This window comes from Zymoseptoria tritici, chromosome 1 (assembly GCF_000219625.1).
Source record: "Zymoseptoria tritici IPO323 chromosome 1, whole genome shotgun sequence".
Classification (NCBI taxonomy): domain Eukaryota; kingdom Fungi; phylum Ascomycota; class Dothideomycetes; order Mycosphaerellales; family Mycosphaerellaceae; genus Zymoseptoria; species Zymoseptoria tritici.
Window position 1 is genome coordinate 5,942,275 of NC_018218.1, and position 15,682 is coordinate 5,957,956.

The 15,682-nt window shown below is 56.6% G+C and overlaps 2 protein-coding genes across 2 annotated transcripts; both read right to left on the reverse strand.

Moving 5' to 3' along the window:
• Positions 1-9,063: 9,063 nt before the first annotated feature.
• MYCGRDRAFT_34068 (uncharacterized protein) lies at positions 9,064-9,303 on the reverse strand (the record flags this gene model as incomplete). Its single annotated transcript, XM_003856799.1, has 1 exon — positions 9,064-9,303. A coding segment is annotated over one exon (240 nt), but the record flags the coding sequence as incomplete, so codon positions are not given.
• A 4,060-nt stretch (positions 9,304-13,363) lies between these two features.
• MYCGRDRAFT_90301 (uncharacterized protein) lies at positions 13,364-14,757 on the reverse strand (the record flags this gene model as incomplete). Its single annotated transcript, XM_003856798.1, has 4 exons — positions 13,364-13,437; positions 13,496-13,564; positions 13,621-14,371; positions 14,548-14,757. The coding sequence occupies 4 exons, from the start codon at positions 14,755-14,757 to the stop codon at positions 13,364-13,366; spliced, it is 1,104 nt and encodes a 367-aa protein (XP_003856846.1).
• Between the last annotated feature and the right edge of the window lie 925 nt (positions 14,758-15,682).

Sequence of the window (15,682 nt, forward strand, 5' to 3'; positions counted from 1 at the left end):
CGTGGCCGAGGGAAGCCCATCGGTGGGGATCTGGCTGAGCAGGGAGGACAGAGAAGATCCAAGCTCGGCCGGAATCGAGGGCGTGGCCGAGGGCAACCCATCGGTGGGAATCTGGCTGAGTAGGGAGGACAGAGAAGATCCAAGCTCGGCCGGAATCGAGGGCGTGGCCGAGGGGAACCCATCGGTGGGGATCTGGCTGAGTAGGGAGGACAGAGAAGATCCAAGCTCGGCCGGAATCGAGGGTGTAGCCGAAGGGAGACCGCCTGTAGGTATTTGGCTGAGTAGAGATGACAAAGAAGACCCAAGCTCGGCTGGAATCAAGGACGTCGCTGCAGGGAGGTCGCCTGTAATCTGGCTGAGCAAAGAGGAGAGACTAGTCTCAAGCCCGGCCGGAATAGATGGCGTAGCAGAAGGAAGATCTCCTGTGATCTGTCCAAGCAAAGAGGAGAGACTGGTCTCAAGTTCGGCCGGAATAGATGGCGTAGCAGAAGGAAGATCTCCTGTGATCTGTCCAAGCAAAGAGGAGAGACTGGTCTCAAGTTCGGCCGGAATAGATGGCGTAGCAGAAGGAAGATCTCCTGTGATCTGTCCAAGCAAAGAGGAGAGACTGGTCTCAAGTTCGGCCGGAATAGATGGCGTAGCAGAAGGAAGATCTCCTGTGATCTGTCCAAGCAAAGAGGAGAGACTGGTCTCAAGTTCGGCCGGAATAGATGGCGTAGCAGAAGGAAGATCTCCTGTGATCTGGCTAAGCAAAGAGGAGAGACTGGTCTCAAGTTCGGCCGGAATGGATGGAGTAGCCGTGGGGAGGTCTCCTGTGATCTGGCCAAGCAAAGAAGAAAGGCTAGTCTCAAGGCCGGCCGGGATAGAAGGCGTAGCCGTGGGGAGGTCTTCTGTGATCTGGCCAAGCAAAGAAGAAAGGCTAGTCTCAAGGCCGGCCGGGATAGAAGGCGTAGCCGCCGAAGGCAGATCGTCTGTAATCTGGCCGAGTAGAGAAGAAAGGCTAGTCTCAAGGCCCGATGGAATAGAAGGCGTCGCCGAGGGAAGATCGCCTGTAATCTGGCCGAGCAAAGACGAAAGACTGGTCTCAAGGCCGGCAGGGTTGGTGAGAGTGCCCACGCCTATATCGCCTGAGAGAGTCGCACCGAGAGACAGGGTGGGGGCACCGAGTAGACCGGTGGCATCACTGAGAATCGATGAGAGACCTCCGGAAACCGTTGGGATGGGCAGCTGGCTCGAAGCATCGCCAAGCAGGGAGGAGAGAGTTGAGATGAGTCCTCCAGGTACGCTGGTAGGCGCTGGGACATTGGTCAGATCGCCGAGTGCTGAAGAGACGGAAGCGCCAACGTCTGAAGCAATGCTGGAGAGCTGTGGCAGGCCAGTTCCGGTTGGCGCTGGTAGGTTGGTGAGGTCGCCCAGCGCAGAAGAGACGGACGCGCCAATGTCAGAAGCGATACTAGAGAGCTGCGGCAGATCAGTTCCGGTTGGGGCAGGAACATTCGTCAGATCGCCGAGCGCAGAAGAGACGGAAGCGCCAACGTCTGAAGCAATGCTGGAGAGCTGCGGCAGATCAGTTCCGGTTGGGGCAGGAACATTCGTCAGATCGCCGAGCGCAGAAGAGACGGAAGCGCCAACGTCTGAAGCAATGCTGGAGAGCTGTGGCAGGCCAGTTCCGGTTGGCGCTGGTACGTTGGTGAGGTCGCCCAGCGCAGAAGAGACGGACGCGCCAATGTCAGAAGCGATACTAGAGAGCTGCGGCAGATCAGTTCCGGTTGGGGCAGGAACATTCGTCAGATCGCCGAGCGCAGAAGACACGGAAGCACCAATATCTGAAGCAATGCTAGAGAGCTGTGGCAGGCCTGTTCCGGTTGCGGGAATGTTCGTCAGATCGCCGAGCGCCGAAGACACGGAAGCACCGATGTCTGAGGCAACGCTAGAGAGCTGTGGCAGGCCTGTTCCGGTTGCGGGAACGTTCGTCAGATCGCCGAGAACCGAAGACACGGAAGCACCGATGTCTGAGGCAACGCTAGAGAGCTGTGGCAGGCCGGAGCCGGTGGCTGGAAGACTGGTCAGGTCGCCGAGAATCGAGGAGACGGAAGCTCCGATGTCTGAGGCCACGCTAGAGAGCTGTGGCAGGTCTGTCGCAATTCCAGTCGGCGCAGAGATGGTCAGGTCGCCTAGCGCCGAAGAGACTGAGGCTCCAATGCTCGAGATGATGCTGGAAACCTCGGGAGCGTTGGTCGGTTCAGGGATGTTGGTCAGGTCGCCTAGCACCGAAGAGACTGAGGATCCGATGTCGGACACGACGCTAGAGAGCTGTGGCAGGTTTGTCGCGATTCCAGTTGGCGCAGAGATGGTCAGGTCGCCTAGCGCCGAAGAGACTGAGGCTCCAATGCTCGAGATGATGCTGGAGACCTCGGGCGCGTTGGACGGTGCAGGAACATTGGTCAGGTCGCCAAGAACCGAAGATACGGATCCCGCAATGCTCGAGATGATGCTGGAAACCTCGGGAGCGTTGGTCGCGATCCCCGTAGGCGTCGGAAGATTGGTCAGACCGTCGAACACCGAAGTCAAAGAGTCTCCAATCTGTTCAACTTCAGAGACGATGCTTGAGAGCTGCGGAATGTCCGTCGCGCCACCAGTTGGCACGGCCAGGATGCTGGAGGTCAAGTCGCCAATGGCCTGGCTTAACGACGATTGGATGTCCGAAACGATACTTGGTAGATTGGTCGCAGCGCTCGTGGGGAGGTTGCTGATCGCGTCGCCGAGAGCAGACGTCAAAGATCCAATCTCTGATACGATACTGGATGGCACTGTAGGTGCGCCAGTAGGTACGCCAGTTGGAAGAGCGTTCGTCAACTCGCCGAGCGCAGAAGTTAGGGAGGCAATCTGCGATGCAACGCTGGAAGGTACTGCAGGTGCGTCCGTTGGTACGCCAGTTGGAAGAGCGTTCGTCAACTCGCCGAGCGCAGAAGTTAGGGAGGCAATCTGCGATGCAACGCTGGAAGGTACTGCAGGTACGTCCGTTGGTACGCCAGTTGGAAGAGCGTTCGTCAACTCGCCGAGCGCAGAAGTTAGGGAGGCAATCTGCGATGCAACGCTGGAAGGTACTGCAGGTGCGTCCGTTGGTACGCCAGTTGGAAGAGCGTTCGTCAACTCGCCGAGCGCAGAGGTCAAGGAGGCAATCTGCGATGCAACGCTGGAGGGTACTGTAGGTACGTCCGTTGGTGCGCCGGTAGGAAGGCCATTGGTCAATGAATCGAGCGCAGAGGTCAAGGAGGCAATCTGCGATGCGACGCTGGAAGGTACTGTAGGTACGTCCGTTAGTGCGCCAGTAGGAAGGCCATTGGTTAATGAATCGAGCGCAGAGGTCAAGGAGGCGATCTGCGATGCGACGCTAGATGGCACCGTAGGTAGGCCAGTTGGTGTTGGGATGGCGTTGGTCAACTCGCCAAGCGCAGACGTCAAAGAGGCGATCTGCGATGCGACGCTGGATGGCACCGTAGGTAGGCCAGTTGGTGTTGGGAGGGAGTCCGTCAACTCGCCGAGCGCAGACGTCAAGGAAGCGATCTGCGATGCGACGCTGGATGGCACCGTAGGTAGGCCAGTCTGTGTTGGGAGAGCGTTCGTCAATTCGCCGAGCGCAGACGTCAAAGAGGCGATCTGCGATGCGACACTGGATGGCACCGTAGGCAGGCCAGTTGGTGTTGGGAGGGCGTTGGTCAACTCGCCGAGCGCAGACGTCAAAGAGGCGATCTGCGATGCGACGCTGGATGGCACCGTAGGCAGGCCAGTTTGTGTTGGGAGGGCATTAGTTAACTCGCCGAGCGCAGAAGTCAAAGAGTCAATGTCCGTTGCGACGTTAGATGGTACCGCAGGAAAGCTCGTTGGTAGATTGCTGCCGGCTTCGCCGAGAGCAGAAGTTAGAGAGTTGATTTGCGATGCAATGCTCGAGGGCAAAGTGGGGAGACCGCTTGTTAAGTCTGCAATGGCGGAGGTCAAAGAGTCGATGTCCGATGCGATGTCAGATGGCACCGCCGGCAGGCTCGTTGGTAGACCATTGCCGGCATTCCCAAGAGCGGAAGTCAAAGAGTTAATCTGCGATGCAATGCTCGAGGGCACCGTAGGGAGACCGCTTGTTAAGTCTGCAATGGCGGAGGTCAAAGAGTCGATGTCCGATGCGATGTCAGATGGCACCGCCGGCAGGCTCGTTGGTAGACCATTGCCGGCATTCCCAAGAGCGGAAGTCAAAGAGTCGATCTGCGATGCGACACTCGATGGTACTGCGGAGAGACCGCTCGTCAGATCGGCAATGGCGGAGGTCAAAGAGTCGATGTCCGATGCGATGTCAGATGGCACCGCCGGCAGGCTCGTTGGTAGACCATTGCCGGCATTCCCAAGAGCGGAAGTCAAAGAGTCGATCTGCGATGCGACACTCGATGGTACTGCGGAGAGACCGCTCGTCAGATCGGCAATGGCGGAGGTCAAAGAATTGATGTCCGATGCGACGTTTGACGGCACCGCAGGCAGGTTCGTTGGCTCATTAGGAAGGCTCAGGGTCGGCAGTGCCACAGACAAGGAGTTCGAGCCTGAGATGGAGATGCTCAGAGAGAGGTCGGGAAGGCTTGTCGGTACCGTTGGGGCGGCAGAAAGACCGCTGGTCAAATCTCCGACAATCGACGAGAACGAGGCTCCGATATCCGATGCGACGTTCGTAGGAGCGTCGCTTGGCAAGCCTGTTGGTAGCCCGGTAATACTGGTTGGCACAGAGATGGTGTTGGTCAAGTCTCCTATAAGCGAAGTCAAGGAGGCTCCGATTTCCGATGCGGCGCTGCTGGGGAGGTCGCTGGGTAAACCGGCGATGATCGAAGTCAAAGAGGCCTGAACGTCGGAGGCGACGTTGCTTGGGAGTTGACTGGGCAGGGCCGAGCCGACGATAGAAGTCAAAGAGGCTTGAATTTCCGAGGCAGAGTTGCTCGGGAGGCCGCTGGGCAAGCCGCTGCTGGGGAGGTTGCTGGGTAAACCAGCGATGATCGAAGTCAAAGAGGCCTGAACGTCGGAGGCGACGTTGCTTGGAAGTTGACTGGGCAGGGCCGAGCCGACGATAGAAGTCAAAGAGGCTTGAATTTCCGAGGCAGAGTTGCTCGGGAGGCCGCTGGGCAAGCCGCTGCTGGGGAGGTCGCTGGGTAAACCAGCGATGATCGAAGTCAAAGAGGCCTGAACGTCGGAGGCGACGTTGCTTGGAAGTTGACTGGGCAGAGCCGAGCCGACGATAGAAGTCAAAGAGGCTTGGATTTCCGAGGCAGAGTTGCTCGGGAGGCCGCTGGGCAAGCCGCTGCCGATGATCGACGTCAAAGATGCTTGAACGTCCGAAACGAAGCTGGAAACGTCAGGGATGTTTGATGCGATGCCCGTTGGTGCAGGCAGATCAGTGAGATCAGTGATCGCCGACGTCAAGGAGTTGCCAATTTCCGACACCACGCTGCTGGGAAGGTTGCTAGGCAGGCCACCGATGATCGAAGTCAGAGAAGCTTCAATGTCTGAGGCAGAATTGCTTGGTAGGCCACTCGGTACGCCGCCGATGATCGAAGTCAGAGATGCTTGAACATCAGAGACAAAGCTGGAAACGTCGGGAATGTTGGAAGCGGTACCTGTTGGTGCAGGCAGATTGGTGAGATCACTGATTGCCGACGTCAAGGAGTCGCCAATCTCCGGCACCACGCTGCTAGGAAGGTTGCTAGGCAGGCCACCAATGATCGAGGTCAAAGAAGCTTCAATGTTCGATGCAACGCTGGAAGGGATGCCGGTAGGAAGACTTTGGGTTGGGAGGCCAGATCCAGTTGGGAGAGGAAGGTCAGTGCTGGCGGACGGGAAGAGATTTCCGATGAGCGACGTGAGGGAGCTAATAATGCCAGAAGCCTGAGGCACCGATGCGTCAATACTAGTCGGCAGAGTCTGTGTAGGAAGACCAGAATCAATCGGCAGGGTAAGACCAGTGCTGGGCGTCGGAAGTACCTCTCCAAGAAGCGATGTAACGGCGGAGACTACTCCAGAGACATCTGGAGTCTCCAGAGAGACGGACGCCGTGAGCGAGGCGTCAACGCTCAGCTCGGGCGACTCGGTAGGTAGGGTCTCCTCGATCCCGGAGATTAATGAGGTAAGATCCGCACCGTTTGACTCGTCATCAGGAAGCTCTGTCGACGTGTTTGGGATGGACAGACTGTTCGACGGCAGATTCGTGGGTAGGCCAGATGGAGCCTGCGTTGGTACCACGGACGTGGGGTTACCCGGCAGAGTCGGGCTTGCCACAGGCAGGAGGGTAGACGACCCGGCAGGAATGATCAGAGTCGAAGTCTCGCTGTTAGGCAGAGACACAGTGATCTGTGTCGGCCCGGTGACTAGCGTAGAGGATGGCAAATCCGCGGGTAAGCCAGATGGGACCCCGGTAGGGGGCACCGAGGAGGGATCGATGGGGAGTGTTGAGCTAGCCACAGGAAGGAGGGTAGATGATCCAGCGGGAATGGTCATCGTCGATGTCTGGCCGTTGGGCAGAGAGACGGGCACTTCAGTCGGTCCCGTAACAAGCGTTGAAGATGGTACGATTGTGGGGATAGCCACTGGCAGAGTCGTAGATGAACCAGCGGGGATCGTCAATGTTGACATCTCACCGTTGGGCAGAGACACAGTCACCTGTGTCGGTCCTGTTACCACTGTAGAAGTCGGCACAGTCGGGATGGTCACGGGGAGCGTCGGGCTGACCACTGGGAGTGTGGCTGATGAGCCCGCAGGAATCGTCAAGGTCGAGATCTGACCATCTGACAGAGACACGGTCACCTGCGTCGGTCCTGTCACCACTGTCGAAGATGGCAGAGGGAGAGTGATGCCAGAGGGAAGAGTCGATCCGGCCCCTGGGACAGTAATGCTGGAGCCGGAAGGAATGGTAATGACCGAAGTTTGACCACCGGGAAGAATGGTGGTCAGCTGCGTTGGACCAGAAATCACCGTGCTGGACACCGGAAGTCCTGTGTCGGAAGGAAGAGACACTGGCACAGTGATGTCGGAGCCAGAGGGAATGGCGATGATCGAAGTTTGACCCCCGACGATGGAAGTCAGTTCCGTTGGACCAGAAATCACCGTGCTGGACACCGGAAGTCCTGTGTCGAAAGGAAGAGACACTGGCACAGTGATGTCGGAGCCAGAGGGAATAGTAATAATCGAAGTTTGGCCCCCGACGATGGAAGTTAGTTCCGTTGGACCAGCAATCACCGTGCTGGACACCGGAAGTCCTGTGTCGGAAGGAAGAGACACTGGCACAGTGATGTCGGAGCCAGAGGGAATAGTAATAATCGAAGTTTGGCCCCCGACGATGGAAGTTAGTTCCGTTGGACCAGCAATCACCGTGCTGGACACCGGAAGTCCTGTGTCGGAAGGAAGAGACACTGGCACAGTGATGTCGGAGCCAGAGGGAATGGCGATGATCGATGTCTGTCCGCCGGGAAGAATGGAGGTCAACTGCGTTGGACCAGCAATTACCGTGCTGGACAACTGCGAGGACACGCTTCCAAGAGGAGCCGACAACGAGACGGGAGCCGACACGCCGGCGGTCGGCAAGACGGAAAGAGTGCCGTCGATGATAGAGATAGGTAGAGTCAGAGAGGTCTCAAGCTCGGGGATGCCGGTAATGATTCCATCACTGCCATTGTCATCATCGCCGCCGGGCAACAAAGTTGGGATGACGTTCGATGGCTGTGGGATCGCAGAGGTACCACCATTCACCGGGACCGTGGTAACCACGCCTGACGGGACGGTCACGATGGACGTCTGCCCATTCGGAAGAGTGGTGGGGATCTGAGCTGGCCCAGTGACGATCGTGCTTGGCAGCTGAGTGGGCTGGACAGTCGTGACTACGCCAGAGGGGACGGTCACGATGGACGTCTGCCCATTCGGAAGAGTCGTGGGGATCTGAGCTGGCCCAGTGATGACCGTGCTTGGCAGCTGAGTAGCGATGCCTGCACCAGAAGATGGTACGGTTGCGGTAGGCCGGACAGTCGTGACTACGCCAGAGGGGACGGTCACGATAGACGTCTGCCCATTCGGAAGAGTCGTGGGGATCTGAGCTGGCCCAGTGATGACCGTGCTTGGCAGCTGAGTAGCGATGCCTGCACCAGAAGATGGTACGGTTGCGGTAGGCCGGACAGTCGTTACTACGCCAGAGGGCACGGTCACGATCGATGTCTGCCCGTTCGGAAGAGTCGTTGGGATCTGAGCTGGGCCTGTAATTACCGTGCTAGGCAGCCGAGTAGGAATGCCTGCGCCAGAAGACGGCAGGGTCGCCGAGCCGGCAGGCTGAATAGTAGTAACTACGCCGGAGGGGACGGTTATAATCGATGTCTGACCGTTCGGGAGAGTAGTAGGGAATCGAGTCGGTCCAGTGATGATCGTGCTCGGCAGCCGAGTAGGAATGCCTGCGCCAGAAGACGGCAGGGTCGCCGAGCCGGCAGGCTGAATAGTAGTAACTACGCCGGAGGGGACGGTTATAATCGATGTCTGACCGTTCGGGAGAGTAGTAGGGAATCGAGTCGGTCCAGTGATGATCGTGCTCGGCAGCCGAGTAGGAATGCCTGCGCCAGAAGACGGCAGGATCGCCGAGCCGGTAGGCTGAATAGTAGTAACTACGCCGGAGGGGACGGTTATAATCGATGTCTGACCGTTCGGGAGAGTAGTAGGGAATCGAGTCGGTCCACTAATAATCGTGCTGGGCAGCCGAGTAGGAATGCCTGCGCCAGAAGACGGCAGCATAGCACCGCCCGAAGACGGGGCGAGAACTCCACCAGAGGATGGTGCGACAGTTCCGCCGAATGGCAGGGAGGACGGGCTTGCTGGGGAGCCCACCGAGGGAAAAGGAAATCTAGAGGCGGCAGGTAGTCCAATTGGTGTTCCATCGACAATCGTGATTGGTCTGCCGACATTTGGCAATGTCAACGTGGTTGACAGCTCGGGAATTGGCACCGTAATGAAGTCTGGGGATCCATCTGCCCCGTTCTCATCCGAACCACTGGGGAACGGCGAGTTGCCTCCTGCTGGCGAGTTGCCTCCTGCTGGCGAGTTGCCTCCTGCTGGCGAGTTGCCTCCTGCTGGCGAGTTGCCTCCTGCTGGCGAGTTGCCTCCTGCTGGCGAGTTGCCTCCTGCTGGCGAGTTGCCTCCTGCTGGCGAGTTGCCTCCTGCTGGCGAGTTGCCTCCTGCTGGCGAGTTGCCTCCTGCTGGCGAGTTGCCTCCTGCTAGCGAGCTGCCTCGAGTGGACTGTGGCGCAGCAACGGTGTTGCCACCAGCACCGGCAGCGGGAGGAGTTGGTTGAAGCAAGGTGAGAGTGCCGATGGTGCTTGATCCAATTTGCACTGGAATCTCGATTGTTCCTCGCGGCGTAGATGCACCTGGTGCCGCTCCGTTGCCTGGGTTGGAGGCGCCTGGAGCGGAAGCGCCAGGAGCCTGGCCGCCGTTCGTCGCTGCAGGAACGGACGGGATCGAGACAGTGAAAGTTGTCGAAAGTGAAGGAACGGCGATGGCGACTTGTCTGGCAGAGCCAGGGTCCAGAACACCCGCGGGCGAACCAGCAGGCGAGCCACCATTGATCGGCGAGCCGCCATTAACAAGTGAACCGGGAACGCTGGCTCCCAACGTCACGGTAGGGATTGCAGGAGACTGTCCATCGAGTGTGCCATCAGCGGCAGATCCAGAATCAGAAGAAGCTGGCTGACCAGCGAAGGCGCCATCAGCGGCAGATCCAGAAACAGAAGAAGCTGGCTGACCAGCGAAGGCGCCATCAGCGGCAGATCCCGAATCTGGCAGGCCAACGGAAGAGCCAGCAGCTGTAGATCCGGAGCCCGAGGCTTGCTGGCCCCCGTTGGAGCCAGCAGCAGCGGATCCAGATCCAGAGCTAGACCCAGAACCTTGCTGGCCGGTAGAGCCAACGCTTCCAGAAGCAGAGCCAGAAGCAGCGGCCACGCCTTGTCCGTTCGAAACAGCAGAGCTGCCAGATGGTACGCCGGCAGCACCGGCAACGCCATTACCAGCAGCTTGCTGAGCACCGTTGGCGGCACTGCCCTGAGATGCAGCACCGTTGGCTGGAGCAGTAGCCTGACCGCCGACAGCCGAAGCGACTCCGTTTGCCGGAGCAGCCACAGATTGACCAGCAGACTGACCACCAAGCTGTCCAGGCTGGCCACAACCCGTGATAGGGTTCGTTGGCTGAGCCAACGCGGGTGGTACATTGCATGTATCACCGCCTGTAGCGGGACCTGGAACCACAATGATGGTTGTGTGCACGTCTTGCGCCGCAGCTGCAGCCGCTACATCTACTGGTGTTGAAGTAGGCGTGCTCTTGGCGAGCACTGGGACCATGATAGTCGGCAGTGTTACTGGACCACCAGGGAGATAGATCGTTCCCATTGCCAGGGCCGACATGGAGAACCATCCATTACCGGTTTTTGATGCCGCAGAAGCAGCTCTGTGGTCGAGGTCAGTCTTTGCTAATTGTTTTTAAGAAGCAGTGGACGCAATTCTTACTCTTTGTCTTGAGGAGTGAGCTGGTATACAGGCCCGGCCTCCGCGACTGCGGCGAGCGCGGCCAGTCCAGTAATCAACTGCATGATTGATAAAATTCTTCGTCGGTGGTGTATAGACAAATGCGAGGCCCACCGAGGGCAGTTACCTTCGTGCGCTGGACACCGATACCAGCAATTGCCTGAAGGTTAGTAGATGAGCTGATGTTAGTACAATACCAGGAATGAAAAGGCAATCCGCAGGTAAAGAGATCAGAGTAAGTCGCCCAAAAGAGAAGTTGTAGAATGATGAACCAGAACTTTGGTGATGTGTGGCCAGGTTATACTATATCGCTCTCACCCAAGAATAAGAAAAGGCCGACAAGACCACCTGCTTTCTGCATGTAGTATGTGAATATTGGGGCTGGTCTCGATCTCGACCGCACTGTTCTGTGAGACATGAGTGAAACAGAGGAATACATTGTGGAAGGCAGGCCCATCGACGCACTGCGTTAGCCGGAATGACTGTGGGTTGGGTGTAGCATGGCATTCGACCGCGTGCATGCGTGGAGGCTAGACTGTAAGACCGACGTATAGAGGTCTCAAGCAGAGGTTTGGGAAACATACCCTCAGTGTCTCAAAGGATGTCGATCAAAGGATCTAATAGTCCTTGGCCTCGAAGACCCTGATGAGCCGTTGAAGGCTAATTCGCAATATATCCAAGCAGCCAATGACTGGGCTTCGGCGAGACCGGAGGTTGGTCTTGCGTTCGAAGCCCAGCGCCACTTCAATAGTCCGCCGAGATGTGGACGCCCTTGTTTGGCGGCCGCCAAGGGTAGCAACCCGCCACATTGGCAAATGCTGGAGCACACATGCACAGTTTCCTGGCTTTTGTCGGGGTTGTCCACCGATGAGGCTTGAGCTGTCGTGCCTGCTGTTCTCGTACCCGATGTTACGGTGCAATTTGAGTTCACTGCATGCTTCGCAACAGCCATAAACCGCGCATGCAGGTACATGATGCGCGATGTTCAACAGTTCGGTAATCGTCCCGGATGGCGTCAGCAGCACGGCAAATGTGCGCATAAGCAACCCGTTGAAGTCGTTCACGCATCTATCGTGCATCGTCGTAGTGGCGTCATCCAGACCGCGAGCCAAGACTGTGAAGCGAAGGAATCCATTGCTGCGGATTCACCCTGCTAACTCACCCTGCCAATTGCAAGTCTCCCAGTCATGTGTGAGCCCTCGATGGCATGGCCAGACTTCTCATCGCATCTACCTCGCCGACGGCCCACTGCACCATTTCAGACTGTCCATGGTGCTGCGATGAACCAATGTGGTGTACTTGGCTCAAACAGGCAAAAGGACCAGCATAATTCCGTGCTTGGCTGAACCAATGCAGACAAGTCTGAGCAAGTCTGGACACCCATCGACCTGGAAAGCTTGGACGTGTGGCGTTTGACAAGTGACCCGCGATTTAGAACCTCGTGGCCTGCCTTGTCAACCCAGCCACTGCAGGTTGGAGGCCAGGCTCGGTCCCGGCCACAGAGGGAACAGAAAGTTGACCAACACCGCCGGCCTGGGTTGACAGCGGCGGTGGCTTCGGAGCGGGCAAGATCCGGGATAAGATTAGCACTGCAACGGTCGAGGCGGGTATGTTGGATCACAGCCGTTGAGATGGCTATCAAAACGTCAGCGTTGAGGTTTACTCATAGGGCTGAGGCAGTTCACCTCGCGATGTGCACTCCCGCAAAGATTGCTGCTATACTAGCCGTCATGGTGCTCTGAATGCTCTCGTCATGGTGATGAACGACACTGCACATGTCGAGTGGTTGATAGGTGCTAAGGGTGAGGAGGATTTGGAGGAAAAAGAGGAGGTGAAGTTCACTCCTACCACGGTACAATCGGCGCTAGTGCGGTCCGAGAGAAACCGACGCCAAGCAGATTGGGCTCGAAATGCTGGTACAAGAGCGAGAACGGTAGGGATCGACAGGCCAAGTACTGTCCATTTTCCGGAACTGATCATCCCTAAGACATGGCGGGCGTCAACTGATCCAGACGATCTTTGTTCTACGATTTCTTTTGCTCATTCAAGACCTTGTCGCGAGGCCAGAGGTTGACACAATAGGAATGCGTTATCGCCAAGATCGCGAATGCCCGATTCTCCATGCTGTCGGGCACGAGCATCGCTCCGTGTCTCCTCTCAGGCTCTCACGTTGCACGCTACAAGCGGATGGTGATCTCCGTACCCGGTGCTAAACAGGCGACAGGGGGAGAGACGTTGTCAACGGGACTCCAGAGACGTGTTCAGGACCGTTTCCAATGCACGACTTCCAAATTCCGCGCAACTTTGACCGCACAATCTTCGCTGAGTTGGCTGGGATGGTGCAGTTGGGCGGGACAATGGACGTATCACAAATTTGCTCAACACGCCGAGATTGAGGGTCGAAAATTATCGTCCGGGCCTACGCGACTAACTCTACACACGATACTTCTCAGTTGTTTCAACCCAACAGGATAGCAGACCTCTCGACCCAAAGTGTAGACTGATTGCTCAGCTCTCCGCCACGCTCATATACAGTACTTCGTTCCGACGAGACATTCGGCCATGACAAAGAAGCTGTCCGGCTAAAAGCAGTCGATACACGCGATCATCATCGCGATCCGCCCCTGCCGCGGCGATTTTCAGTGCGGCTCTCGTCAGATCTTGGTTCGCGGTTCGGCGCGAGCATCGAGATGCACGTTGTCCTCGTGGACGCTTCGCGTGGCATTACAAAGAGAGTTACTGCTGTATTGGCTCTACATGACTCGGAGTATACACCACCGCTCAGTCATGCCTTCGTTGGGAATAGTGTCGTCAATTTCGTGAATCCTTCTTCCTCCAGCACTTGTGCCCACTTGGCGCCTGGTGTAATTGTGGGTTAGTGGAGGCAATGTTCCAGGCGGAAAAAATGGTGTCTTACCTCCGTAGCCAGTCGGGATGTCCTCCTCCATGTCCACCACGCCAGAGGGCACAATGGCGAGGGTCTTGCCTGAAATGGGAACTCAGCACCGAGTCCAGAGGTCTGGGCGAACGAATCCTTCTTACCAGCAGTCTTCTCATCCACCGCACACCTTCCAACTCCGTCCACCACATGATCAATCGACGCCCAGGGTAGGACCAAACCCGTAGCCTTACTCGGCTGATCCGGCCGCTCAATCTGATGCACTCTCTGCGTCAATGGCGTCAGAATATATCCCGGCGCGATATTATTGATCCTCGCGTTGACCTTGTGGGCCTGCCCTCTCACACTGCAGAACAACCCTCGCACCCCGAATTTGCTGGCTGAGTACCCGGTATTGTAGGGTCCGTCGATGTAGCCCATCATCGAAGAGATCAGCACCAGGGACTTGGTGAATGTCTGAGGCTGAGCCGCTGGGAGGCGAAAATAGTGCAGGGATAAGTATGTGCTGATGTAGACCCCGATCAGATTGACGTCAATCGCCTTGTGTGCTGGTTGTGCTGGGTCGTCGTCTGCTGAGAGGGAGGGTAGAGGCTGTTCCAGGGCTAGATCGATAAGTCCTTTGCTTTCTCCGCCTACGCCGGCGAAGAGGACTGCGATGTCAAGCGTCTTGGAAGGTGCATGCCTGGCTGCGTGCTTGAATGCTGCGGCGGATGAGGTCCAGTCTGTCGTGTTACAGTGCACGTACGTTGCTCTGTCGCCGAGATTTGCGACTAGCCGTTCGCCCAAGGCATCATCCATATCGGCAATGGTCACGTAAGCGCCATGTTGGATGAACTTGGTCGCTGTTGCTTCGCCGAGTCCACTGGCGCCGCCGGTGATGATCACTGAGCGATCCTGCAGAGCATCCCAATCGATGTTTGTCGAGCTCATCTCTGCTTCTGCGTTGGTGTCTGTCTGTCAAAAGAACTGATCGCTGCACCGGGCTAGACAGAAATGTCTCTGGTGGAAACAACGACTTGCCTCAAGCTTGTCAACTACTTCCCCTCTCGACGCTGTCGGCATTGGCTCACGCGGCTGCTATAGCCGTCGGTTGTCCGAGCATCGTGTCGGACCAGCAGTGCTGTGCCTGACAGCTCACAATCAAGAGCAATATACTCTGCGACGGGCACGATGTCAGCAGCGGCGATGACTTCGTCGTGTATGTCGCGGAGCGGAAGCAAAGCTGGACTCTGGCCATCGCAAAAGGAGATTGCCGTCTCGGTCCCGAAATCTTCCGTCATCACGTGACTGGCGAGACCGACACGTCCTTCGTCTCGTCTTCGCGTTCTCGCTGAAACAAAACTGTATCGAACGCAACATAGTTGACGCCATCGCAACGAAGCCTTCTATGCTATTGTCAGAGAGAGAAAAGACCAGCGACGCCCGCCGATTCAGTCACAGATGAAAATATCCGCCGGTCTCTCTCTCAGATATGTCACGCTCACGCCATGCCAGTTCTTGTACAACACTCGAATGCTTGACACAATCAGGGATCGACTTGGTGACGTTCGTGATGGTGTTCGTAACAAACGATTTAGTGCTTTTAGTCGTGACATAAAAGCCGGTTCGCTAAGACTGTGCATAGGGTTAGGGTTTGGGTAATATAAAAGCGGTAGGACAACAGCGACAACATCGCAACTACTGCATTTTTATATATACAAGTTGTGCCTATATAATACCTTTATATATAAGTATTAATTAAATACTACTCTCGCCGCGATCGAGTATATATAGAGCAAACTAAGTACGATTCTCGGTTTTGCGGAATTTCGGCTTCGAATTCGGATATAAACAACAAAGTTTCTCGAACAACATCGAGTATTCTCTACTCTAAGAACACTGCACGACTATAAAACTAGTACTAACATAAAGAACGAGCAACGACGGATACGCACATCGAAAAAAAATCGCGCCTACGGCGCAGACTGCCTATACCTCTTCGACATCGTTGCGCACCGGATACGCACGAACGTCACGAACGGAACACACTAAAAAAGGCCTGTTTTCGTGTGCGTGATAATGGTTAATCACGCACCAGAGTCGATCCCTGGACACAATACCGGGAAACAAGTCGCATGGTCCAGGAGACGCTGGCAATGCGCTATTCAACATGGCTTTGTGGGCGTGCATAACCTTGCTCTTTGAGTTCTGCTCCTTTGCGACGAC